Raw genomic sequence first — 23,697 nt, 5'->3', positions numbered from 1 at the left:
TGTCATCGATACTTATTGAATTAAACAATAATTACAACAGGACATAAGGAAAACAGTAATTCATTTTAAAATTCCGGTCGAAAATAGTTACGTATAGAAGCATATAGCTGAGATATTAGAACCCTTTAAAAACATCAAAACATTTATTTTTAACGAGACAAACTCAACCGATAACAGCTTCAACTATCGTGAGAAAATACCACCTCCAGCTCTGCCTGTTTGCCATCGCTAGCCGCGACCCATCTGTCAAATTTCTTTCTTTTCGTTGATTTTTCGACGGTGAGTGCGTTTTCGTGATTAATTTCGTTTTTGGCCCGGCATCCTCACATATTATGCCCCATAAACAATGAAATCGAGCAGAGAAAACAACGCACGACTCGTTCGTGTAATTATTGTGAATTTCGGAGATTCAACCAATAAAGCAGTGCCCATTTCTTGTTTACAGCCCGCACAAGCAAGATGAAACAGAACCCGTTCGTGTCGTCGTCGCGCAGGAAGAACCGCAAGCGCCACTTCCAGGCACCCTCCCACATCCGCAGGCGCCTCATGTCCGCTCCCCTGTCCAAGGAGCTGCGCCAGAAGTACAATGTGCGTTCCATGCCCATCCGCCGCGACGATGAGGTCCAGGTGATCCGCGGCCACTTCAAGGGCAACCAGGTGGGCAAGGTGGTCCAGGCCTACCGCAAGAAGTTCGTCGTCTACGTCGAGAAGATCCAGCGCGAGAACGCCAACGGCACCAACGTCTACGTGGGCATCCACCCCAGCAAGGTGCTGATCGTCAAGCTGAAGCTCGACAAGGACCGTAAGGCCATCCTGGAGCGTCGCGGCAAGGGTCGTCTGGCCGCTCTCGGCAAGGACAAGGGCAAGTACACCGAGGAGACCGCCGCCCAGCCCATGGAGACCGCGTAAATCGCCGGCTAAAACTCTGCTCTGGACAACTGGGACGTCGCTGTTTACTGTTTTTACCGTAACGCTTAGTGTAAAAAACAAAACATCTGAAAAAAATCGCGTGTGGAAACGGCGCCATTCTTTACAATAAAGAAAAGTTGATTTTCGCAATTGGATCTGTTTGCGTTTTCCTTAAATGGATTAAGTTTTAGACAAGTGTGTAGGAAACCCAACGTAGCTGGATAGTTTTGTAATAGTTTGAAAAGAGCTATGCTGTTTGTTTTACGTAGATTATTGATGTTTGGTTCCTGCCTGATTAGATCCCATTTCAGATGCCTTAGTGCCGAGGGCATTTTTCATTTTCTCAATTTTCAGTTATATGTTTATAGTTTAATTAATGCATGCCTTTAATTTAATGATGCTTAATGTTTGTATTAAGATATGATTTTGTCCTGCTGATTGAATTAACTGTCAATTTCATTTCAATTTCAGTTATTGATAGTTAACTGCTTATAACGTATATTTAAATTATTTTAATTGAATTTTGACGCATAAGTAATGTGTATTAAGATGGAATGCACTTAATTCATTAGTCAAATGCTTGATTGAAGTTAAACTCGTCAAATAAATAATACCATTGTCAAATAATCTCAGCTTTTATTGTACGTACGACGTGTAGTACTACGTATAGTTCTAATACTCTCATCTTAATAAGCATCAAAAGCCAAGTCGATCCAAGTTTCAAAGATATTTCCTTTTAACATTCCCATAGGTTTTCCTATCGTAGGTAGAATATACATACATATGCATATATATATATATATATTTGATGACAAATGCATCGACTTAAATGTATGTTATGACCGTGAAGGGGAGAAGAAATAGGAATTTATTCGAAAAGAAACAAAAATTAAATGCTTTGTATCGTTAATGGAAGAAGGCACATAGTTTTGCATACATATTTTGATAGCCTTCTAGCGGCGAATATTGGATATGTACGTTTTTTTTTTTATCTCAGATTAATATCATAGATCGGCGCTCTATGTCGCATGCTCATCTGAACTGCGAGCAATACTTGTGTCACAGCACATGTTAAAATGGTAATTTAACACTTTGGCCATTGATTTTTTTGGTTATAATAACAAGGGCAGTAGAAGCCTCGATAAAATGTTTTGGTTTCTGTTCTTTGGCACTGGGAGCAACTCTTGGTGGAATCGAATTACTGGCGCCTTGAGAAGGGCTTTCTTGGCTCGTAGGGATCCGAGCGAGACTTGGCCTTTGGCGGCTTCTCCTCCTTGTAATCCTGGCCAAAATGACGACGCTTCTCCTGCTCGATGAAAGCCTTTCGCTGGGCAGGAAACAACCCATTGGGTTCTCTGACTATGTCGGCCGTGGAACAGTAGACCTGAGGATCGTAGTCGGGCACACTGTCGTCGTCGTCCCAGTTCTCTTCGGACTCGATCTTGGGGTGCCTGGTGTCTTCGTTGAGAACAGCAGGCGCGCTGGTCTGATAGTGCACTATAATATTTCGATCCTCGCACGATTTGGTGTGTTGCTAGGTATGCAGAAGGTAGGGCTTTAAAAGATTATACCTACAAAGTATATGTACTCACAAAGAACTCGGGCTCTGGGATCAAATGCGATTTATTAAATGGGCAAACCATTAGTTCCACCGTGTCTTTGTAGATCACACGGCATTTTAGGATGTGCTGCTGGAGCTTCTTGCGCAGCATTTTGTGCTCCTTGTTGTACGGGCAATAAACCATATCGGATTCGTCGTAGTTATCCATCATGATTAGGAATTGGTTCTTCAAATAAACTTCAAGGTTTCAGATTGCTTTTAAAATATATTCGTAAAAAAACAGTCCGGCAACACTTTATTTACTTGTTTTTTATATCGATAATAAAATGCGATACTTATATCTGCCTATCGATAAAGTCAGATAAATTGCCCTGATATTGCAGCTGGAAAATATTTATAAAACTTGTAAATTGGTTTGTATGCCATTTAGTAGCGAAAACACACAGCAGCAAGATGGGCAAGGGCTTCAATAACTACATGTGCAAGAAATTCTTCCACCCTGCCTCCAGGGACAATCTTAAAAGGGTAAGTGGCTCCAGGCCCCTGATGAAATATGTTCTTTCTAAGCAAGATGCTAAAAACTATTGGGATTACCTTCTGCAGGTCTGGATGGCTGAGCAGCAGGCGGAGGCGTACAAAAAGAAGCAGGAGGAACTACGAAATCAATATGAAAAGGAGCAGAATCTGCACGAGAACAAGGCAATGCTCAGCAAGGACAGCAAAGATAAGCTGAGCGTTAATTTTATGTACGAGCCACCGCCAGGGGTTCGAAAGGAACGCGAAAAGGATGACAACGAGCCGGAGTACAAGTTCGAGTGGCAGCGAAAGTACAACGCCCCTAGGGAGTCGTACTGCAAGGGCGACACTGAGATCAGGGACCAGCCCTTTGGTATCCAGGTGAGGAACGTGCGTTGTCTCAAGTGCCACAAGTGGGGCCACATCAACACGGACAAGGAATGCACCATGTACAGCATTTCCATGAGCGAGGCACGAAAACTGCACGCGGAAACTGAGGCCAGCGACATTATGGCCAAGAACGTGCTGGAGGAACAGATGAAGGAGGATGGACTCATGATGAAGCGATCGGCCCAGGAGCTACAGAGCATAAGGACAATCCAACAGAAGCATCAACTTGTGCCCAGCGATGGTGAGGAGGAGGCCCATGCCAATAACCAAAATCCAGAACTCGTCTTTCTCAAATCGCTGTCTAAGAAACAAAAGCTAAAGCTGTTAAAAAAACTGGAGAAGATTGAACGAATGAAGCGCAAGGGCGAGGGCGTCAAGAAGCCCTCAAAAAAGAAATCAAAAAAGGAAAGGCACGAAAAAGATAGCAAGAAAAAGAAATCTAAAAAGGACAAATCAAGCAGAAAAGATAAAAAGGGTTCACTTAGCGATAACTCAGACTCATCTTTATCTTCGGATAGCAGCGACTGCGAGGACAATCACAGGGATGACAAACGAAATGGCCATCAACGGTCTAAGGACTCGTATCATAGCCACCAGCGACGAAGCAATGAAAGTAGACATCGCAGAGATCGATCCGGTTCCAGAGATCGCTTGCGGTCCGTTAGCAGAGACCAAAGAAGGGAGAGGGAGCGCAGAGATCGGTCCAGGCGGTAGAATTAGTCTTGTAAAATCCACCAATAAATTTGTACCAATTTTTACCATCATATTTTAAAATCGTATTTAATTTATATATCATTTCCATCATAAAGAATGTTAGTATTTATCTGTATTGTAGAAAATCATTTTTGGTTGGAACTTTCGAAATCATTCATTCTTGTAGTTAGCTTTGCTATAATTATTTATTTTGCTTGGTGTGATATACATAGCTTAAAGAATTTATGGGGTATTATGTGGTGTTTTTAATTTGCTCTAGATCCGGGCAAGTTGTGCAGTTGTCGAGGATCCGGCGGAGACGCAGAGCTCGGCACCGTGGTTGCTTCCACCTTCCCTGGAAATGCTCTTCACGTGAATGTGGCTCTTGAGCATCGCAGCCCGGAGGACAAGCATTCGGGTATGACGCTGGTACTGCTTGCCCATGATCAAAGCTCGCTCAAAAGTGCTGTTTCTTTGATCCGCCTCCTTGGCGTACAAGATTTTGTTGTGCGAGTCAATGCGCGCCTGGATCTGTCCGTCCAATATCAACTGCATCACCTCGTTCTCCAGATCGCCCACCGACGAGTTAAATGCCATGGCCATTTTGTGCATATCAGCTGACATATAGGGGCTAAAGTACTGGATTAGCGCGCGATTGCGTATCTTTGTGTACAGAGTGGTTACATGGGGCGCAATGTACATGTCGACCAGCAGGTTATCCCTGATCTCATCCAAAAGCGTCAGACAGGAGGCGTATTTACTTTCGTAGAACTTAAAAATTATATCCCTGAGTTGGGGCTCCAGTTCCAAGAATAATTTGAAGGATGTAGAGGCGATTACCAGACGCTTAAGCTCTTGTCTATCAAAGGTGGCCAGGGCGCAAAGACCACCGTAGACAGCCACATTGCTTGTGGAGATCATTTCGGGAAAGTCGCAGTGATCGAAGTTGGCATTCAGAAAATGCTTGGCGGCCACCTTATATTTCTTTTGCTGCAGTTCCGCCAGACCAGCAGCGCATTCAATGCGAGTATGAACCTGGGCATTAGCCTCCTTGGAGCCTTCGGCGAAGTCTGGAGTGCTTTCCGCCTTGGATATGTAGCTCATCACATGGGGCCAATTCTGGAGATAAATTGATACCTTGATTACGTTGAGGCACATGTTGACCACATGCTTCCCACTAGTGCAGTAATCTCTGGCCCGAGAGTAGCACTTCAGGGCATTGGTAAGGTCGCCACAACTAAGGTAATGATCAGCCAAGTCATCGTGGCCCCTCCTGATGCTCTCTTTGATCGAATTGGACTTGTAGTTTTTCAGGTCCGAGTCCAGTTTCTCCAGCTTAAGAGCCGCCTTCTTCATCTTGGTGTCTACCCAAGCGGCATCGTAGGCGAAAGCATCCTTTTCGCCAGCGGGCTGAGCCTGTCCTTGAGCCTGAGCCACAGGTTGGGCGGCGATATCCGGAAGGGGAGCAGCTGGCAGAGGACCGGGAGCTGATGCTGCTGCCTGATCTCCGGCAGCATTTGCTGGTGGCGCGGGTGCGTTCCCAGCGTTTAGATCACTCAAGCGCTTGTGCAGCACCTGGTAGAGATTTACGTTGTAGGTGGTCTGCACGTAAGTGATGGCCATTTTCAGAGCCTCCACCGCTAAAACCGGGCAGACGTCCGCGACATAAATTAGGCGATGGAGTCGGACAATTCCGGCATATTGATTGGCGTACACTTCGAGATCGATGCTGGGGTTCTCCACAACAATTTGTTGCTCCTCGTTGTTTTCGTTGTCTTCGTTCGGGGGCGCGATGTCTACTTGCATTGGCTCCACGGCGTTCTATTGTTGGAGAAATAACAGATTTTTGCGATTTATATGGCTTCATATAATGCAATTTTGGTTAATATTGACCTGCATGAGTGGGGGCATCGGCAGCACGGGCATCCTGCTTCTATTTGCTACGAAAGTCCTCGAAAAATATACAAGTTTTGGAAAAGTTGTTGTTTATTTGTCAATTAATTTTTTCGATTTGCAAATTATTTTGCATCGATAATCTAGAGGTGGACAATGTGACCAACGCTTCTGGTCGATAAATGATAGCTGCATAGTAGAAAACCAATTGGCAGATATAAAACTACATACATTTGTATGTTTTCATCTCCCTGATGCAACATAATATACTAAACAAATAATATAATAACATGGGTTTTAATTATAAAATTATACTCAATAATTTTTAAAATTGCAAGTTGGATTTAAGGCGTCTGTGTGTGTGCACATGCTATAATGTCAGTCGAGTATCGATAACTTCTTATAATCTCCGACTACGGGCTTACTATCATTATTCAGAAGAAGAAGCGCACCACGCATTAGTAAACTTTCAATTGTTTGTAAAATTAAATAAAGTAGTTAATATTAATATAGAAGTAAGCCAGAATGTCCAACATAACGGCGGCGGTTATAGCCAACCGTAACAAAAAGCATTTCCTGGGCGTTCCAGCTCCTTTGGGCTATGTTGCCGGCGTTGGTCGAGGGTGAGTTCCACCAAAGGCACTTCTGGCGGGACAAAACTTATTGCTAAAGCTATATTTCCTATTTTAGAGCCACGGGATTTACCACTCGGTCCGATATTGGTCCTGCTCGTGACGCCAACGATGTTTCCGACGACCGCCATGCTCCGCCGGCCACCAAACGTAAGAAAAAAGACGAAGAGGAGGAGGAGGACGAAGACTTGAACGACTCAAACTATGACGAGTTTAGTGGTTACAGCGGCTCCCTCTTCTCCAAGGATCCGTACGACAAGGATGACGAGGAGGCGGACGCTATCTATGATTCAATAGACAAGCGAATGGACGAGAAGCGCAAAGAGTATCGTGATCGGCGGCTGCGAGAGGACTTGGAACGGTACCGCCAGGAGCGACCGAAAATCCAGCAGCAGTTCAGCGACTTGAAACGCTCGCTGGCTAGCGTTACATCGGAGGAGTGGTCCACAATTCCTGAAGTGGGCGATAGTCGCAACAGAAAGCAACGAAACCCAAGGGCCGAAAAGTTTACCCCCCTGCCGGACAGCTTGATATCCAGAAACCTTGGCGGCGAATCGTCCTCTACGTTAGATCCGTCCTCGGGCTTGGCTTCTATGGTGCCCGGCGTAGCCACTCCTGGCATGCTGACACCTACGGGAGATCTTGATCTGAGAAAGATTGGCCAGGCCCGTAACACTCTTATGAACGTCAAGTTGTCACAGGTTTCCGATTCCGTGACAGGTCAAACGGTGGTGGATCCCAAGGGCTATCTCACAGACCTGCAGAGTATGATTCCCACTTACGGTGGTGATATAAACGACATCAAAAAGGCACGTTTATTGCTCAAGAGTGTGAGGGAAACGAATCCTAACCATCCACCCGCTTGGATTGCCTCCGCTCGTTTGGAAGAGGTGACTGGCAAGGTTCAGATGGCCAGGAATCTGATTATGAGGGGCTGCGAAATGAACATCCAGTCTGAGGATCTTTGGCTGGAGGCAGCTCGTCTTCAGCCGCCAGATACAGCCAAAGCGGTGATCGCGCAAGCTGCTCGTCATATTCCTACCTCGGTTAGGATTTGGATTAAAGCAGCTGACCTGGAATCGGAGACTAAAGCCAAGCGTAGAGTTTTTAGAAAAGCTCTAGAACATATCCCAAATTCTGTTCGCCTGTGGAAAGCGGCTGTGGAACTAGAGAATCCCGATGATGCACGTATTCTACTTTCTCGCGCCGTGGAGTGCTGCAACACCAGTGTAGAACTTTGGTTGGCTCTCGCTCGCTTGGAAACCTACGAGAATGCTCGAAAGGTCCTAAACAAGGCTCGAGAGAATATTCCCACTGATCGCCAGATTTGGACCACAGCTGCGAAGTTGGAAGAGGCTAATGGAAATATTCACATGGTGGAAAAGATCATCGATCGATCATTGACCTCGTTGACGGTCAACGGAGTGGAAATCAACCGTGATCACTGGTTCCAGGAGGCCATCGAGGCGGAAAAATCGGGAGCTGTTAACTGTTGCCAATCCATTGTTAAGGCTGTCATTGGAATAGGAGTGGAGGAGGAGGATCGCAAGCAGACTTGGATAGATGATGCTGAATTCGTAAGTATCTAGAAACACACATCGCCTTTTTACGAAACATTTTTGCATGCGTACTAAATAGCCGATATCTCTTTTCCCTCTTTCAGTGCGCAAAGGAAAATGCTTTTGAGTGTGCTCGAGCTGTATACGCTCACGCCCTGCAAATATTTCCCTCAAAGAAAAGCATCTGGTTGCGAGCCGCCTACTTTGAAAAAAATCATGGCACCCGCGAATCTTTGGAGGCTTTGTTGCAGCGAGCCGTTGCTCATTGTCCTAAATCGGAGATTCTTTGGCTAATGGGGGCCAAATCCAAATGGATGGCTGGAGACGTTCCAGCCGCGAGAGGTATTTTGTCTTTGGCTTTTCAGGCCAATCCTAATTCCGAGGACATCTGGTTGGCTGCCGTTAAGTTGGAATCAGAGAATTCAGAATATGAACGGGCGAGACGCTTGTTAGCCAAAGCTAGAGGATCTGCACCGACGCCAAGGGTGATGATGAAATCAGCTCGCCTGGAATGGGCTTTGGAAAAGTTCGATGAAGCTCTACGGTTGCTGGAGGAGGCAGTGGAAGTATTCCCAGATTTCCCCAAACTGTGGATGATGAAGGGTCAGATTGAGGAGCAGCAGAGACGGACAGATGATGCGGCTGCCACCTATACTCAGGGATTGAAAAAGTGTCCTACATCCATCCCACTTTGGATTCTTTCCGCCAATCTAGAAGAGCGCAAAGGAGTCCTAACGAAGGCTCGATCCATTCTGGAACGAGGTCGTTTACGCAACCCCAAGGTGGCTGTTCTTTGGTTAGAGGCCATCAGGGTAGAGCTGCGTGCGGGTCTCAAGGAGATTGCCAGCACAATGATGGCCAGAGCTCTGCAGGAATGTCCAAATGCTGGCGAGCTTTGGGCGGAGGCTATCTTCATGGAAACCAAGCCCCAGCGAAAGACCAAGTCAGTAGATGCTCTGAAGAAATGCGAGCATGACCCACATGTGCTGCTGGCTGTATCGAAACTGTTCTGGTCTGAGCATAAGTTCTCCAAGTGCAGGGATTGGTTTAATCGTACGGTAAGTAATTTAAACTAACTATGGAAAGGAAAAGAAACAAATATGTTCTGAGCTAATCATTTGTTTATTTCAGGTCAAGATCGATCCAGATCTAGGTGATGCTTGGGCGTATTTCTACAAGTTCGAATTGCTCCACGGCACGGAGCAGCAGCAGCAGGAGGTTATCGATCGGTGCATTTCTGCAGAACCCACGCACGGCGAGTCCTGGTGTCGGGTTAGCAAGAACATCCAGAACTGGCAGTTTAAGACACCGGAGGTGCTGCGTGCCGTTGTCCGGGATCTATCCATACCCATCTAAGTTTTAAGTCTATTTGGATTAAACGTGTGCAGCCTAGCGCTGCATTTCTCTATAACCTTTAATAATGCGATAAACTTGTTTGAAGTATCTGAAGATAAACTCCAAAAGGAACAATCCAAAACTGGCGGCTGCTCCACACCCAAAGATCCCCAAAGCATACCGGCACTCTGTAATGCCTATGGAGACAAAGCCGCCTACTCCGCCCTCGCATTTGGGCTTCTGAGGAATCCACTTCCGCTCTTCGCGATTCACCAAGCTTACTTCTCGCTGCCAGCGTAATCTGTTGGTAAAAATGAAGTATTTTATGATTTTTATTGTTTTTTCTTTTTCGCGCAAGTTATACAATGTAAATTATATTAGGGATTCTAGAAATTTATTTTCCCTGTATTACTTTTTATAGGAAACTTTTGATTAGTTAAACTTTTAAATTAATATCGGACTTTTATTTTTTTAATGACCTATTTTTAAAAGTAAAAGTTAATTGTAAAGCGAAATGATTTGGGCATATGAGATATGCTTACTGTCTTCGAATGAGCTCCTTGTAAGGAAAGTTTTTCCTCGTTGGAATAGCTAGCATGGGCAGCTGGAAAGGTTCCAGTTCCATTAATCCGCACTTTTCCGGCTCACTGAAAGTGTCGCTGACGATTTGGTAACCTGCCTGGAGTTCAACCTGATATGCAAATAAGCCGGTTCGCATTTTTTCCATTCCTAGTAATGGTCGCATGTAGATATTTTCACCTTTGGAGGCGATCTTCTTGTGGTAAAGATTCTTGGTTACGGGATCTGTGGACTCTGTGAAGTATATTTTATTATATTGAGTGTCCTGAACTCCGATTTCCAGTGGCGATTGTCCCAGATCAGACAAAGACTGGATGGCATCCGACGGACTTTGAAGCAGTGCCACAATATTGGCCGAAAACGAGGTAAACAAAAAGAGAGCTGCAACAAATGTGGTAAACACAATGATCCTCGCCGATCGATTCCGCACCTCCACGTAGAATCCCTGCTGACACATGGCACCCCAAACAAAATTTAGTGTATCCATGTAGGACATGTCGTGGGTGTGTGGTGAAAAAAACAGTTCCAGAACCAAAACCACGGTCGTGATGATCAGGAGCATCAAAATAGAGACCCACACATCGTTCTCAAAGGGCATTGCAAATATATTGGCCACTGCCGAAAGAGGTGGCTGCCGGAACATAATCCCAGCTCTCACTCGATAAGTCTCGGCCACAAAATCGACCAATGCAATTCGATCCAATCTCATGAAGATCGCCAGCTGAGCCAAGTCTAGTTCATACCGTTGAAAACGTCCCATGAGGCCATCGAACGATCCATTCGGTTGCCGCCATCCATAGTTCACGGTTTGATAGGTATTGTAGCTGAAACGGAAGGTTTTCGATCCTGTACTAATGGAGTTTGCAAATATATAATCTAAGCACAATAAAATATAATTAGAAGAGAAGTGAAATCTCACTAACCTCATATTCAATCTGTTGGCCAACTCCAGCATCAAGCGATGATTAACCTTTGATATAGTGTCAATATGCCTTAGTGACAAATCTTCAATATTAGTGAATAGGTCCGGAAAGGCAATTACTATAGCCGAGTTGAATACTATGCCCTCCAGATTCTGCCTATAAGTTATGGCCGAACCAAAGTGCTGCAAGGCATGAATGACATGGCGCGAATTTCGAATGCTATGTCCCACAAATGTTTTCTTCAAAGGCTTCCAAGCAGCTACCTTGTACAGATCTATCAAGCTGGAAGAGAAGTTGCCATCGTTTTCATAGTGGAGGACCCGCAACTCACTGTCCGGGGGAATAAATATTTCCGGATCCTCTAGTAAATCGATATCGCCTGGATCATCGGTCAAGAGCAACCAGAACCGGTTGGTGGTGAAGTAATTATGTTCCGATGCCGCAGACCAGCGGAGTAGATTTAACGCGCACTCGCTGCTGAACTCCAGCAGCACAATGCCCAATTTGTAGGGCAGCGTGGGGAGCAGGAAGGACGTCTCCCAGTGGGTGGAGTTGTTGGCGTGGAAACTCTTGGGCGGTGGAGCGTCCTTATGTTCACCCAGGGCATCGACATGCTGCAGGTCCCTCAGCGAGGTCTCCGAACTGACCTGCACATAGAAATTGTTGAGGTTGAAGTGCTGCCAAAGCGTCCAAAGGCGAAAATCCGCTAAAGGGGAAGCAACGAGCACAGAGAAAACAAATTATGTAGAGTTCGATGATTATGAATTTTGGTAAATAATAATAAAGGAAAAGTTAGATAACCATATTATTTATAGAAGTGTCTAAAAGTATTTACGCTTTATCTGTTGTACAAATTGTATGCTTGATGGAGGTAGCGTGGTTTAAAATTAGGCTTTTGGCAAAATTAAAGAGCGAAATATGGGTTTTAAAATCCCTGAAGAACTTAGGATATCCTAGCTCATTTTTGTCAGTGTTCTTTTGGGTCATAAATTTGTCCCCAGCAGCACATTGCATGCAGAGGGTTAATTCACCAATGTCCGTGTGACAAACGACCAGCATCAGGCTGTGAACGCCGTGGTGGCGGTAGTAAGCGACTAGCATATCCGGCAACTGATTGCCCCACCGTGTTTTCGGGTCTGGATCCTGCCTGGAATTTTCGCTCCGCCAGCTGCCAGCGACACGTGGTGTCCCACTGACGAGCAGGAAAAATAGCAAGGGGAGCCAGCGCGCGACTTGAACTTTCATCACTGCGAGTATTAACGAGTTGCTGTCCTTTCGCTTTTGCATATCACGGACGCGCTTTTTCAGGGATTCGAGTCCCCGGCTTTTATAGGCAAAAAGGCATTCGCCAGTAATTGCATTCAAGAATTGCATTAAAATTATGCATTGATTACACTCCGCTGCACTTCCTTTCGGTCCTCGTCGACTTCCACACCCACACCCACACCGACATCCACATCAGTGTCCATGTGCACACATCTGCTGTCATTACGAAGGGCAATCTTCGCGAGCAATTTTGCGACAACTGCAATTGGTCATCGATGGCGTTTAATTGGCCCGAGCAAGTGGTGCGCAAATTGTCCTCGTGGAAGTGCGGACAAAGTCAATTACGTGTCAACGACGACCGGAACGGAGAAAGTTGCTCCAATATTCTGGACTTGGACTTGGCTTTCGGATAAGCACATAAGTTTGGGCCAAAAGGAATTGGACAGTTTCGCAATGGGTTTAATTTCGCCAATTTACTTGATTCCATCGGTGAATTGGTTATTATTCTATAAACAGTAATTAATTTCTAATGTAGGTGATTTAAATCAACAACAAATTGTAGTTTCTAAATTATTTATAAATATTTATTAAACAAAGCAACTTGATTCATGTTGGCATAATTAAAGCCAACAACTAGCACTCTCAATTTCTTGAGCCATAGGAGAAAATTAATCTTGTTCATCCTTAGAAAGTTAGCTCTTAGATTAGTTAAGCATGCAAATTCTCTTTTACAAATCCGATTTAAAATAAGCTTAAATCAGTGCAAGAGCCAGTATTTGGCCTCAAGGCATGGGTATTAAGAAGCAATTAAGAAAGCTGTATCAAAAAGTAAGATGGCAAAATATAAGCAAATTTGATCAAGCGTGGGCGCAATATACAAATACACACACATGCGTAGGATAGAGAAACTGGTATTAGCACGATGTCACAGGACAACGACAAAACATAAGGATAAGGACATGGCCACGCAAACGGTCCCACTCCCGACGACATTAACACAATTACAATCTGAACATGTGTTAGTCCTCTAAGACATGCGTTGACTATAAAGAAAAATCCAATTAAAAGTGATAAAAGTTATTGAAGCGTAGCGCAGCAAAAAGGAAAACCATTAGAAGAAAAACAAAAGGAAAAACAAATGGCCGAAATGCGGAAGGAAGGCGAAACGGCCGGAAACAAAGGCAATACAAAGTGGCTGCCATTTGTGGCATGGTACGTAGATATGGCGCTGATTGCAACACCAGATTATCACACGGATTGGGCGAGCTGGGAGACATGCCAAGGATAAATCAGGACTCGCCACCGGACCACCTGCCCCACATTTGGCTAGGATAATCATTCATGGGCCAAACGAACAGGAAACGATTGTGCAGCCCGAAAACACTTCCGGGTTCAATTAAAGTTTAAAAGAATAGCGACACAATTGAGACGAGGGTACTGAATTTCAGATAGCCCCTTGATCGTGTCCGAAGGATAGCAGTGAAAATAAATAAAATATAATCAAAATATTAAATACAGTCCTTGATCAAACATTTTGTACCCTTTGTGGGTGAAATACCCTTCGGAAAACACAACTTTTATTGCAGATATTAAACATCGGTCCCAGACTGGGAATTTTTATTATGGTACAGTTTAATTTTTTTAACGGCTATTATCATCATTAATGGTCGTCTTCAAGTTGATTTTTCTTAATAGTTTTGTTTGCACATTTTTAAAGTTTACGGAATCATGAGGAACCATTGTTTATTGCGCTTCTTGTTTTCTAGCCTCTTTTTCAGCAGCGGCTGCCTCCTTTTTAAGTTGGGCATCTCTTTTGGACGAGTGTTTGCGCCAGTTCTTAACGACCTTGTCAAATTCTTTCAATCGAGCCTTCTTATCCTTCTCCGTCTCTGGATCCTTTCCAATGCCGCTCTCGTCCACTTCGTCCTCATATCCTGCTGGAGGCAATGCATTAAAGTGACTATTGTGGAAAGCGGTGCGATTTCCATCCTTAAACCAGTATCGCTTTGTCCGCCTGTACATATGTTCATAGTTCTTAAACTCCAGACGCTCCTCTTCCGATCGAGTGCTAAAAACCAACAGGGTGAGAATGGCTACCATGGGCAGGACTCCGAAGAGCGAGATTTTCTGCCAGAGCTTAGAGTGTTTAGCAACAATTGCTAAACACATACACAATCAGTTTTATAAAACCTGCTTTGTATGCCAATACCCACTTGGTTTCTTTCCAGTCCTGCCAGGACAGCCAAGGTCACCTCCTTGGATTGCTGTTAGAGGTTTCTTCTTCTTCGGAGTAGTTTTACCAAGTAACAAATCATCACATGATTGAAGTTTCTTTTTATTTTTACTAATTTCTGCAGCAGGGGGCGTTTTTGGCGGGCATTTTGAGCCTCCCGATATGGCTGTTTCGTCCTTTGGTGGCGTAGCTTTAGCCTCCTTAGCCGCTTTCGGCGTTGTCCCTATACGGAAGTAACACTCATTTTTAATTCTATATATTATATATGTAATTTCACAAGCTACGATTCTTAACCTTTATTTGCGGCATCGGACGCCTTAGCTGCTTCAGGAGATTTCTTCATCGCGTCTGAAGGTTTTGCATCTTTAGTATCTTTACACTTCGCGTCTGTAAAGAGTCAACAGTACTATGGGCATTCCATAGGTATTTTACACCCGATGTACCTTTTGATCCTGTACCAGAAGACTTGCCATCAGATTTTGACATTAATCGCTGGGTAAAAGCCGTGTTGATTGCATACCGCGGGGTAATGTATTTCAGTATTTGTAAGTGCCGCATTTTTTTTAATGAAATATAAATTTTAAAGACAATTTTCCAAAAAAGAAATTTAAATTACAATTTCCCCAACATGCCAACTGGTAGCCTACCTAGAAAACCGATAAATCTAAGAACTTTAAAGTCATTGCTATTCTGAAGATTTTAAACATTCCATTATGAAATACAATTCTCAATCTAGAAAGTTAACGCTAAATTAAAGATACAGTACATTAATTGAAGCCTAATCTAAGCAATAATAAGTTTGTAATGTTGCTAGGAGGAAGCTCAAAATTTGTCATCTGGTTTTTTCATTTTCTATAATTTTTGGGAATTTTCTTTCGTAGTTTTTGACTTTAACTTTGTGCTACACACTCTAACGGCCATTCTTTGCTGTGAGTAATTGCCACCGCTAGATGGCGGCAGTCCATTAATCATTTCGCTCATTCTTTTGGACGTGCGCCTGTCATGTTCAACTACTTTTATAATTTTCACGCTGTGGGTTCGGTTGGTCAGTACATTTTTTATTACTCGCTCTTGCTTCACTGTACTTTTTGCTCCCATCTCTTTTGTACTTGTGTAATCCATATGGGATGAACAAGTTTATGATTGCTTCTCAAGCGAATAGAGCTTGCCTTTCATCCGCTGTTTGTTGGGCTTATTGAGCTTAAATTAATGCAAATCTGAATGTTGGGCTGGTGACCCATTTTCCATGTAGATTGCGTTCCATGTGGAAGGGTTTAGCCTTTGAAGGCATTGCAATTATCGGAGATCTTTCACTCGACTGCCCAAGATTGTGGCGGTTGTGTTTGATTTGCATAGGGTACAAAAGACCTGAGGCCTTTGACAATTAGTGTGCGGTATTTATAGAGTCGCTGTAACCTTTGCTACCTTTGTGGTGTTTTGTATTCTTTAGGGTCTATTATTTTGAAGGCTGTATTTGCGTAACACTAGGCTAAGCTAAATTGAAGTATGATGTTTATTGTGCATCCACAATGTGCTACTTTGTGCTACCTTTTGGCTTTCACGCCTTTGAAATACATTTAATCCATCATTGCGCAGGCATACATGTTGAATTACATAAGGGTGGACCACTTTACTGCCCTTAAAGTCAAAACCTTCAATAAAAAAAAGTAATGGGAGAATAATAATTAAATAATACAAATCAATTTAAATAAATAGTATTTATTTTAAACTAGGTTTTTTTTACTTTTACCTCCATATATTTTTATTTCCATAAGAAATCGCATACTGCGTTTCGCACTTTTTTAAAGTTCTAACAAAAAATTAGTAACAATTCGTAAGAGTCGTCTTGTATTGGTAAGATTTCGTTCACCCTAATGCAAATGTATCCATTCAAAGGATCCTGGTCTAGCCCTTGGGCATGTCTGACTGTCTACAGCTTTATTGACTGCCCGTTTTCAATTTGCCTGAACATAAGAGGGCCGGGAAACCTGTTGAAAAGGTGCAAAATCGCTCGTTCATTCGTTAGCCCCTCCCCGTTCACCGTTTGCCACCTCGTGCCACCTTTCCTCCCCCTTTCAGCCTTAGGCAAACACGCTTAGGCAGCCTTATCAATCAAAGGTATCTCAGTATATACAGTATATGGATTCGAACACACCCTCGGAGATACAGAACACGCCCACACGTACATATGTTATTAATAAGGGCCATTTATCAAGGGCTGGGACCTTTAAATGGTGCAAAGCTCCTCAATGCAATGTGTCAGATCGACTAACATTCGGATTAAATTGCGTGCTTTTTTACTCGATTTCCGCTTTTCATTTAAGTATTTTATGCCTGTTTGTCGTGCGATAGGATGAAATCGTGTGTGCGGTGAAAGCGATTCAAGTTAAATGCTCTGAAGTATATGTTGGGCAATTAATATTGATTGGAAACTCATAAATTTGAAACGATAATTTATGACGTGAGGAGAGAAAGATAAATCTAAAGGAAGGCCTCGGTAAAATGTGTTTGATTGAGACAGACATTCCTTAGCTCAATGAGCGGAATTTCAATTGGCAAATAAGATAAAGAGTTAAAAAATTTAAATAATTCAAATAAATAGGCAACAACAATTACATCATTCTCTACTAATTATGCAATTATGAAAGTAACAGCCTACGGGGTTTTTCAGGTATATAATTTGAAATGCGACGTTTCCACAAATTGCGGACCGAATTCAATCAAGCAAACTCTTATCTTACAGTAAATGCTCCATTATTCGAACCCAACGAAGTCCCTATTGGAGACATCAAGAGGGATATAAAATAGAGCTCAATATGTCAAAGTTCGTCGGCCATTGACATTAATTAATGGAATGTAAAATGAACAGCGTCGCATGGCCGGAAAAGCAGCGAAAGCAGATAGTCGGGCAATTAGTCCCCAATCCCAAGGAAAAGGACCCTCAGCCGGATACGGTAACTTGGACGGATACGGAGAAACAACCAAAAGCCCGGACAGCGCAGATGGGTATCGCGTATAATTTGTGAAAATTGATGATTTGTTTAGATTTACGAATGAGCGAACAAAACGAGCCAAATTGGCACGTAGCAAGGACGAAAGGAAATCCGTACAAAGGAGAACGTGGCTGCCATGCCTTTTCCCCATTTTCAGCAACGAAGGCTTCAAGGTGTTCGCTAATTGATTCGATATAGATAAATGACCTCAGAGGGCGGGGAGCTGCCGCTAGGTGGCGCCAGATAATGATTAACGAGCACTTCCCTTGGCTCTTTTGGGACCAGTTTACCCCAGTCTCCCAGTCCAGCCCAGTTCATACGTTAACATTTCTCGATATCCTTGAAAGGCCTAGGAAATTCCAACCGCTACCAGAAATTCAAATCCTGCTGCGGCTATAAGCCTTAATTACTTGTTGATTATAAATTATTGCTAACTGAAAGGAGAACCTGAGGCAGAGCACTCGCCTTAAATGCTGATTAAATAACTTAATTAGGCGTCAGACGTTCTCTGTAGCTCATCAACTGCTAGTTTAAATGGCCAATCATAAATGACTGTTGATTGGCGAAAATGTCATAACTGGGAAGAAAATGAGCTGGATTAATTATAATGTATATTATATTTGAAATGAAAATATGGCAAACTAAAAAAATGCATGGAGATCTTAATACCTACATTCTTAAATCAAAAGTGTTTTAGAAGTAATTAAGAGATTGTACCCTGTGAAGTCCTAGAAACCGGTACTCCAAATCATTGGATAAGATATGAAATGTAATACCAGAAGAACGCCAAAAATATACTTTTGGTTGAAACGTGTAAAAAACTCGTTCTATTTTTGTAGGTACAAATTATCTGCATTGTTTGGGTAATTCCCTTAATTTCCCCACTTGTCCACAAAATAATTGAAGCACTAAGTGTCTCAAAGCAATTAAGTTCGAATGAATGAGTTCGACGCCTCACGTGAATAGATAAGACCAATATTGTATTGTTTTGCAGAGATAATGGTCAAAATGGCGAGATTGGTTTCATTAACTATTTTTCATTAATTTGCACGATATGGTCGGGGACTATTTAAAGATGTCGCGGGGACCTTCTGGTCGTTAAATCTGAAATGAAGTGCATCCGATTCTCATTGCTGTTCATTGGCCTGCTGGCGGCTCCGGCTGCCTGGGCTCGAGTTCCCTATCCGGAGGTGGAGCTTCCTCCAGTGGTCGAGGATGATGGGATCTTCGAACGGATTGCTGTGGCACCTCCTCAGCCCGTGGGTCGTGCAGGAGGTAGGTGATCTAACTTAGTTGCCGTATATACTACTACGTAATTATTTTCAAGTTCCTATAACTATTGAATTTATTGTATATATAGGGTGTTTTTTTTAGAGGTATAGAACTTTAAATTGCAATAAAACAACGATGGATTATTCGATTGACATGAAAGATAATCTTCTGGCATTACATTTTAAATATGATTTCTGGCATATGACCGCCACGGCTGGCTCGGATGTAGTCCAATCTGGACGTCCAATTTGCAATGACTTTTCCAATATTGGCCGTATATCGGCAATAACACGGCGAATGTTGTCTTCCAAATGGTTAGCGTTGTGGCTTATCCGCATAGACCAATGACTTTACATAGCCCACAAAAGTAGTCTAGCGGTGTTAAATCACAAGATCTTGGAGCTTATGAAAATCGGGAACAACAGCAATCTCGTTTGGCCATTCGACGAATCTACGCCTTGCTTGATGATCGTTTGGTTTCAATTCTTGCACGAGTTGGATTTTGTAAGCACGCATGACGAATTGCCAAACCAAACTGAGAATAAATCACTTGACAGCTGTTAAATCGGTCGCCATCTTGAACAGTAATGCCAACTTAAAGTTCTATACCTCTAAAAAAAACACCCGTTACTAAACGCAATCAGAATTGAACGTCGAGACCTCAAAACTATAAAAGCTAGAAAACTTAGATTAACATGGAAATTCTAAAGACTTAGAATTTGTGTAAGTTGGATTTAAAAAGTACATAAACAACCCAAAGCTGTCACTAACACAATTTTTAATGTTTCTCTTGCAATCTTTGAAAGAGTCTCTTCTTCCAACCATGTAAATTATTTTGGATGTAACATTTTAGTAATGTTGAAAACTTATATTTTCTTTAGCCTGCAGTGTAACCATTCGCGGAGGATTGCCAAGTCCCCAGCCAGTGTATTTGAAAACCGACTCCGAGGACTTCTATCCTTTCTCCGACGTCGGTGTGATGGAATTCGAGTCCGGCGGCTCATTGCAGCTGTGGTGTCCCTCAGGATTCAACACTCATTCCGAGAATCTGATTACGGCCAATTGTGTGAGTGGAACCACCTTCAGCGTGGGTGGATCTCAATTCGAGTTCAAGGACCTGTACTGCAAATCCTGGCCAGGATTCAAGGCTGTTAAGTCGGGAGCCACCTGCAACGGTGGCATTGTGATCCGGGTAGGTTTTGAGATCACGTCATCGAGGTTTGCCGAGCAGATGCAGATTTGCTTCAACGAAGAGGAGGAGGTGACCCGATACACTCGTCACAAGTTGGAGTCCGGAAGCAACTACTACGAGACCGGAGTTTCTAGGATTACCTTCCAAACTGCTGGTTACTTCAATGGAAAGAACGTGGACAAACTGTACACCCAAGTCACCCAGCTGGAGACCATCAACAATGAACTGGGCGGAGATGCCGACAAGTATTTCGACAGTGGCAGCAATGTTTACCTGGCCCGTGGTCACCTGGGTGCCAAGGCTGACTTCGACTATGCTCCCGAGCAGAGGGCCACGTTCCTGTTCATCAATGCTGCTCCTCAGTGGCAGACCTTCAATGCCGGAAACTGGGCTCGTGTGGAGGACGGTCTGAGGGCTTGGGTCTCCAAGAACAAGTTGAACGTGAACTGCTACACCGGTGTCTACGGCGTGACCACTCTGCCAAACAACCAGGGTGTGGAGACCCCGCTCTATCTAGCCAAGGATGGCAACAACAATGGCCTGATCCCGGTGCCAAAGCTCTACTTCCGCGTCGTCATCGACCCCTCCTCCCACAGGGGCATTGTCTTCGTGGGCGTCAACAATCCCCATCTCACCGAGGAGCAGATCAAGCGCGACTATGTCATCTGCACTGATGTCAGCGACCAGGTGACCTATATCAACTGGAAGACCACAGACATCAAGGCCGGTTGGTCCTATGCTTGCGAGGTGGCCGACTTCCTGAAAACCGTAAAGCACCTGCCCGCTTTGACCGCCAAGGGAGGTCTCCTTGTCTAAGTGGTCTTCAAATAAATTCCACAACTCTTTAGAATTTTATTTCCAATGAATATACCAATGGTGGCTAATAGATAGTTGGGAGTATAACACAATCGGTACGCTTCATTCTTGTTCATAATTTCTTCGATCCAGTTCATATGCAAGTATACGTTGGTATAAATAGAGGGCAAAGTTTTAGATCCGCATCCTACTCGGTAGCTAACCACACCAAAGACTGTTTCGTTGAGGATAAGCGGGCTCCCGGTATCACCGGCACAAGGGTTCTCGTCCATACTGTTGTTCAGGTTTCCGGCGCACATCATCTCCTCCTTGAACATGTGGATTTTCTTCTCACAGATTTCCCGGGGCAATAGCTCCACGTCAATGTGCAGGATGTCGGAGGCCAGAGGACCGCCCTGTAATTAATAATGGACCTGATAATAGTTCCTAAGCTACCACTACTTACTTTAAAGATCCTTCCCCAGCCCAGCACCGTGTAGTTCATACCCGGCTTTGGATCAGCCGTAGGCAGTTTAATCACACCCACAAGCGGATTGTCCGAGGGCAGTTTTTTTGCCAGCATCATCAGCGCAATGTTGTTTGTATTGAAGACAGTGAAATTGTCCGGCACAAAGATCTTCTTCACCTCCAAGCTTAACGAGAGTCCTTCGCGAGATCTCAGTCGATTTGTGGTTCCCGCCACAACTACCAAAAGCCGACTGCGATGTATAATCTTGCGTTTACTTTTGTATTGGTTAAAGGAGGTGACAATCAAAAATATAACGATCTTTTCTATACCTACTCCATGGCGCAGTGGGCGGAGGTGAGGATGTATGTTCTCGATATGATCACGCCACCACAGAAGTGATTGTCGCCAAAGAACTTGTGTGGTCTTCGTGATCGAATGGAGACCACATATTTGGCCAGCACCAACGTTTTCTCCTTGTCGAAATATGGACTGGAAAGGCGTTTAGCCCGCCGGCGGACGAAGTGACTGCCAATCGGATCACTGGCGTCAAGGATCGGCAAAAGCAACAGGAGAAACAGCAGGAAACTGAAGATTTTTCTGGGTACTCCATATTTCACCAGCGACATCAGAAAATTGTAAATAATTTGACAGTTAAAACATGCATTAATTTAATTTTTTATATAAAAGAGAAGGCAGCTTTGTTTATGCTATTATTTCAAAAAATTGGTCTCAACCAAAAACAAATTCCCAAAATGGTTATGATGGAATGAAGCAATGTGATCTTTAAATTGTAGTGCTTAGTACAAACGAATCCATTCCAAAAAAAATCTATAAATTCGTTCCGTTTTGTGCATAATTTCCCTTAGCAAAAAATATACAACCAATTCAATTGTTTTTAACTATAAGTGGTATTTTTTAATTCAAACATAACAACATTAGACCAACAGTCCGCTGACGGAAAAGTCAGGCAGGTGCGTCACCTTCTTGCGAAACTCGGGAACCTCGCAGGCGTAGGAGTAACCGGCGGTGATGTCGGTCTTCTTCCAGCTGATCCAGTTGATCCTGTCGCTGACGTCCGTGCAAAGGATGTAGTCCCGCTTGATCTCGTCCAGACTCAAGTGGGGATTGTTGACGCCGATCAGAACGATCCCCTTCTTGGTGGAAGGCTCAATGACCACTCGGAAGTACAGTTTGGGAACTGGAATCAGGCCGTTGCCGTTGTTATCGTGGGACAGATAGAGCTGCCTCTGTTCCCCATTCTTGTTGGGCAGCGTAGTGACTCCCCAGACTCCTGTCCAGCACTCCACGTGCTTGTGTTCCTTGGCCACCCAAGCACGAACGCCGTCCTCCACGCGAGCCCAGTTACCAGCATTAAAGGTCTGCCACTGAGGAGCCGCGTTGATGAACAGGAAGGTGGCCCTCTGCTCTGGGGCAAATACGAAGTCAGCCTTGGCACCCATGTGACCACGGGCCAGAAAGATGTTCTTTGCCGAATCGAAGAAATGGGAAGAATCCATGTCCAGCTCCTTGTCGATGGTCTCCTTCTGAACAGCCTGCGTATATAGCTTGTCCACATTCTTACCCGCGAAGTAGCCGCCGGCTCCAAAGGTAATGCGATCCACTCCGGTGGCATAGTAATTGTTTCCCGGTTCCAGGCGATGGTAGACGTACCTGGTCACCTCCTCGTCCTCGTTGAAGCACACCTCATACTGCGTCGCAAATCGTGATCCGGAGAGCTCAAAGCCTACTTTAATTAGCGTGGTGCCACCATTGCAGCTGGATCCGGACTTCTTGCCCACAAAAGCAGGCCACGATGTGCACTTGATGGCGGACAGATCGTGCTCCTTATCGTCAATCTTGAAGGTGGTGCCACCCACACACTTGGCGGTCACAGATTTTCCAGACAGAGGGGAAGCCAAGCTGCTGGTGCAGTGGAACTCAATGGTCTTATCCTTATCCACATCCACATAGCCGGTGTCCGAGAACCCAGCGATTTCAGAGGTGCCCGATTTGATCAACAGGGGTTGGGGATCCTTCAGCTCAGAGCTGCGGATCTTAATTGAACAACCAGCTACGATAAAGAGGATTTTTAATTACAATCTTTTTGGATAATTAATGGTTGAAGACGGAAAGTTTTTTAGACAGAAAGAATACTTTACAATTATTTTAAAGAGTTTAACAATATCTTGATTGAAAGAACATTCCCCATACTTTTAATAATTCTCGAATTGTAATTGAACAAAATACATTTTATTTGGGACCTTAGTTCCTAACTCACCTTCTCGGGGTTCAATCTCATTGACCACCACCGGAACTTCGGGCAGCTCCCAGAGGAGATCCTCCCCGGGAAGGATTCTGGCCTGCACACTGGCCAAGAAGAGGCCACCCAAGGCAATCAACGCAACACACTTCATGTTTCGCAACTGATTTGGCCCTCGGGAAGGCCTGGTGCTTTTAAACTGCTGGATTTCCGATGATTGATTAGAT

General features: G+C 44.0%; 10 protein-coding genes across 13 annotated transcripts; 4 read left to right on the top strand and 6 right to left on the bottom strand.

Moving 5' to 3' along the window:
* The first annotated feature begins 127 nt into the window (after positions 1–127).
* On the top strand, positions 128–1,064 carry LOC120449601 (60S ribosomal protein L26). The gene is made up of 2 exons (XM_039632168.2): positions 128–279; positions 446–1,064. Exon 2 carries the CDS (start codon positions 460–462, stop codon positions 907–909), a length of 450 nt encoding a protein of 149 aa, XP_039488102.1. The 5' UTR covers positions 128–279; positions 446–459; the 3' UTR covers positions 910–1,064.
* Positions 1,065–1,741: 677 nt separating this feature from the next.
* LOC120450286 (gametocyte-specific factor 1 homolog) lies at positions 1,742–2,753 on the bottom strand. The gene is made up of 2 exons (XM_039633203.2): positions 2,502–2,753; positions 1,742–2,443 (listed from the first exon to the last, which is right to left on the bottom strand). Exons 1-2 carry the CDS (start codon positions 2,679–2,681, stop codon positions 2,108–2,110), a joined length of 516 nt encoding a protein of 171 aa, XP_039489137.1. The 5' UTR covers positions 2,682–2,753; the 3' UTR covers positions 1,742–2,107.
* Positions 2,754–2,801: 48 nt separating this feature from the next.
* On the top strand, positions 2,802–4,142 carry LOC120450283 (corepressor interacting with RBPJ 1). The gene is made up of 2 exons (XM_039633200.2): positions 2,802–2,995; positions 3,074–4,142. The coding sequence occupies exons 1-2, from the start codon at positions 2,924–2,926 to the stop codon at positions 4,088–4,090; spliced, it is 1,089 nt and encodes a 362-aa protein (XP_039489134.2). The 5' UTR covers positions 2,802–2,923; the 3' UTR covers positions 4,091–4,142.
* A 114-nt stretch (positions 4,143–4,256) lies between these two features.
* Positions 4,257–6,123, bottom strand: LOC120450280 (COP9 signalosome complex subunit 1b). Its single transcript, XM_039633197.2, has 2 exons — positions 5,963–6,123; positions 4,257–5,890 (listed from the first exon to the last, which is right to left on the bottom strand). The coding sequence occupies exons 1-2, from the start codon at positions 5,993–5,995 to the stop codon at positions 4,346–4,348; spliced, it is 1,578 nt and encodes a 525-aa protein (XP_039489131.1). The 5' UTR covers positions 5,996–6,123; the 3' UTR covers positions 4,257–4,345.
* A 262-nt stretch (positions 6,124–6,385) lies between these two features.
* On the top strand, positions 6,386–9,571 carry LOC120450278 (pre-mRNA-processing factor 6). The gene is made up of 4 exons (XM_039633194.1): positions 6,386–6,585; positions 6,653–8,171; positions 8,258–9,211; positions 9,285–9,571. The coding sequence occupies exons 1-4, from the start codon at positions 6,488–6,490 to the stop codon at positions 9,507–9,509; spliced, it is 2,796 nt and encodes a 931-aa protein (XP_039489128.1). The 5' UTR covers positions 6,386–6,487; the 3' UTR covers positions 9,510–9,571.
* LOC120450279 lies at positions 9,543–12,235 on the bottom strand. The gene is made up of 4 exons (XM_039633195.2): positions 12,022–12,235; positions 10,991–11,696; positions 10,031–10,891; positions 9,543–9,789 (listed from the first exon to the last, which is right to left on the bottom strand). Exons 1-4 carry the CDS (start codon positions 12,233–12,235, stop codon positions 9,543–9,545), a joined length of 2,028 nt encoding a protein of 675 aa, XP_039489129.2.
* A 1,576-nt stretch (positions 12,236–13,811) lies between these two features.
* LOC120450285 lies at positions 13,812–15,141 on the bottom strand. Its single transcript, XM_039633202.2, has 4 exons — positions 14,933–15,141; positions 14,784–14,876; positions 14,470–14,712; positions 13,812–14,415 (listed from the first exon to the last, which is right to left on the bottom strand). Exons 1-4 carry the CDS (start codon positions 15,045–15,047, stop codon positions 14,000–14,002), a joined length of 867 nt encoding a protein of 288 aa, XP_039489136.1. The 5' UTR covers positions 15,048–15,141; the 3' UTR covers positions 13,812–13,999.
* A 3,450-nt stretch (positions 15,142–18,591) lies between these two features.
* LOC120450281 lies at positions 18,592–20,801 on the top strand. Its single transcript, XM_039633198.2, has 2 exons — positions 18,592–18,757; positions 19,636–20,801. The coding sequence occupies exons 1-2, from the start codon at positions 18,592–18,594 to the stop codon at positions 20,760–20,762; spliced, it is 1,293 nt and encodes a 430-aa protein (XP_039489132.2). The 3' UTR covers positions 20,763–20,801.
* LOC120450284 (trypsin I-P1) lies at positions 20,759–21,960 on the bottom strand. Of its 4 annotated transcripts, none has more exons than XM_044006075.1 (3): positions 21,544–21,947; positions 21,208–21,460; positions 20,759–21,157 (listed from the first exon to the last, which is right to left on the bottom strand). In XM_044006075.1, exons 1-3 carry the CDS (start codon positions 21,834–21,836, stop codon positions 20,759–20,761), a joined length of 945 nt encoding a protein of 314 aa, XP_043862010.1. In that variant the 5' UTR covers positions 21,837–21,947. The 4 variants fall into 4 exon arrangements, with proteins under 4 accessions (XP_043862010.1, XP_039489135.2, XP_043862012.1 ...); XM_039633201.2 differs by having other exon boundaries at positions 21,208–21,484; positions 21,544–21,935; XM_044006077.1 differs by lacking the exon at positions 20,759–21,157 and having other exon boundaries at positions 21,321–21,460; positions 21,540–21,960.
* A 139-nt stretch (positions 21,961–22,099) lies between these two features.
* Positions 22,100–23,642, bottom strand: LOC120450282. Its single transcript, XM_039633199.1, has 2 exons — positions 23,489–23,642; positions 22,100–23,281 (listed from the first exon to the last, which is right to left on the bottom strand). Exons 1-2 carry the CDS (start codon positions 23,622–23,624, stop codon positions 22,146–22,148), a joined length of 1,272 nt encoding a protein of 423 aa, XP_039489133.1. The 5' UTR covers positions 23,625–23,642; the 3' UTR covers positions 22,100–22,145.
* Positions 23,643–23,697: the final 55 nt, after the last annotated feature.

This window comes from Drosophila santomea, chromosome 3L (genome assembly GCF_016746245.2).
Source record: "Drosophila santomea strain STO CAGO 1482 chromosome 3L, Prin_Dsan_1.1, whole genome shotgun sequence".
NCBI classification, from domain to species: Eukaryota; Metazoa; Arthropoda; class Insecta; order Diptera; family Drosophilidae; genus Drosophila; species Drosophila santomea.
Note: the sequence above shows the minus strand (reverse complement) of the source record. Positions and strands in the feature narration are given on the sequence as shown.

What these genes read in the sequence shown, in the direction of transcription:
- LOC120449601 (XM_039632168.2), top strand. Translation starts at nt 460, where the DNA reads ATGAAACAGAACCCGTTCGTGTCGTCGTCGCGCAGGAAGAACCGCAAG.
- LOC120450286 (XM_039633203.2), bottom strand. Translation starts at nt 2,681, where the DNA reads ATGATGGATAACTACGACGAATCCGATATGGTTTATTGCCCGTACAAC. An exon ending in TCCCAGAGCCCGAGTTCTTT is followed by an intron (nt 2,444 to 2,501) that starts GTGAGTACATAT and finishes CTGCATACCTAG; the next exon opens with CAACACACCAAATCGTGCGA.
- LOC120450283 (XM_039633200.2), top strand. Translation starts at nt 2,924, where the DNA reads ATGGGCAAGGGCTTCAATAACTACATGTGCAAGAAATTCTTCCACCCT. An exon ending in CCAGGGACAATCTTAAAAGG is followed by an intron (nt 2,996 to 3,073) that starts GTAAGTGGCTCC and finishes TACCTTCTGCAG; the next exon opens with GTCTGGATGGCTGAGCAGCA.
- LOC120450280 (XM_039633197.2), bottom strand. Translation starts at nt 5,995, where the DNA reads ATGCCCGTGCTGCCGATGCCCCCACTCATGCAG. An exon ending in CGATGCCCCCACTCATGCAG is followed by an intron (nt 5,891 to 5,962) that starts GTCAATATTAAC and finishes CTCCAACAATAG; the next exon opens with AACGCCGTGGAGCCAATGCA.
- LOC120450278 (XM_039633194.1), top strand. Translation starts at nt 6,488, where the DNA reads ATGTCCAACATAACGGCGGCGGTTATAGCCAACCGTAACAAAAAGCAT. An exon ending in GTTGCCGGCGTTGGTCGAGG is followed by an intron (nt 6,586 to 6,652) that starts GTGAGTTCCACC and finishes TTCCTATTTTAG; the next exon opens with AGCCACGGGATTTACCACTC. An exon ending in GGATAGATGATGCTGAATTC is followed by an intron (nt 8,172 to 8,257) that starts GTAAGTATCTAG and finishes TCCCTCTTTCAG; the next exon opens with TGCGCAAAGGAAAATGCTTT.
- LOC120450279 (XM_039633195.2), bottom strand. Translation starts at nt 12,235, where the DNA reads ATGAAAGTTCAAGTCGCGCGCTGGCTCCCCTTGCTATTTTTCCTGCTC. An exon ending in GCCAACAGATTGAATATGAG is followed by an intron (nt 10,892 to 10,990) that starts GTTAGTGAGATT and finishes CTTCCGTTTCAG; the next exon opens with CTACAATACCTATCAAACCG. An exon ending in AAGGAGCTCATTCGAAGACA is followed by an intron (nt 9,790 to 10,030) that starts GTAAGCATATCT and finishes TTTTACCAACAG; the next exon opens with ATTACGCTGGCAGCGAGAAG.
- LOC120450285 (XM_039633202.2), bottom strand. Translation starts at nt 15,047, where the DNA reads ATGCGGCACTTACAAATACTGAAATACATTACCCCGCGGTATGCAATC. An exon ending in TTCTGGTACAGGATCAAAAG is followed by an intron (nt 14,877 to 14,932) that starts GTACATCGGGTG and finishes GACTCTTTACAG; the next exon opens with ACGCGAAGTGTAAAGATACT. An exon ending in CAGGACTGGAAAGAAACCAA is followed by an intron (nt 14,416 to 14,469) that starts GTGGGTATTGGC and finishes GTATGTGTTTAG; the next exon opens with CAATTGTTGCTAAACACTCT.
- LOC120450281 (XM_039633198.2), top strand. Translation starts at nt 18,592, where the DNA reads ATGAAGTGCATCCGATTCTCATTGCTGTTCATTGGCCTGCTGGCGGCT. An exon ending in GCCCGTGGGTCGTGCAGGAG is followed by an intron (nt 18,758 to 19,635) that starts GTAGGTGATCTA and finishes TATTTTCTTTAG; the next exon opens with CCTGCAGTGTAACCATTCGC.
- LOC120450284 (XM_039633201.2), bottom strand. Translation starts at nt 21,836, where the DNA reads ATGTCGCTGGTGAAATATGGAGTACCCAGAAAAATCTTCAGTTTCCTG. An exon ending in TCCGCCCACTGCGCCATGGA is followed by an intron (nt 21,485 to 21,543) that starts GTAGGTATAGAA and finishes CCAATACAAAAG; the next exon opens with TAAACGCAAGATTATACATC. An exon ending in GCTGGGGAAGGATCTTTAAA is followed by an intron (nt 21,158 to 21,207) that starts GTAAGTAGTGGT and finishes TATTAATTACAG; the next exon opens with GGCGGTCCTCTGGCCTCCGA.
- LOC120450282 (XM_039633199.1), bottom strand. Translation starts at nt 23,624, where the DNA reads ATGAAGTGTGTTGCGTTGATTGCCTTGGGTGGCCTCTTCTTGGCCAGT. An exon ending in TGAGATTGAACCCCGAGAAG is followed by an intron (nt 23,282 to 23,488) that starts GTGAGTTAGGAA and finishes TCTTTATCGTAG; the next exon opens with CTGGTTGTTCAATTAAGATC.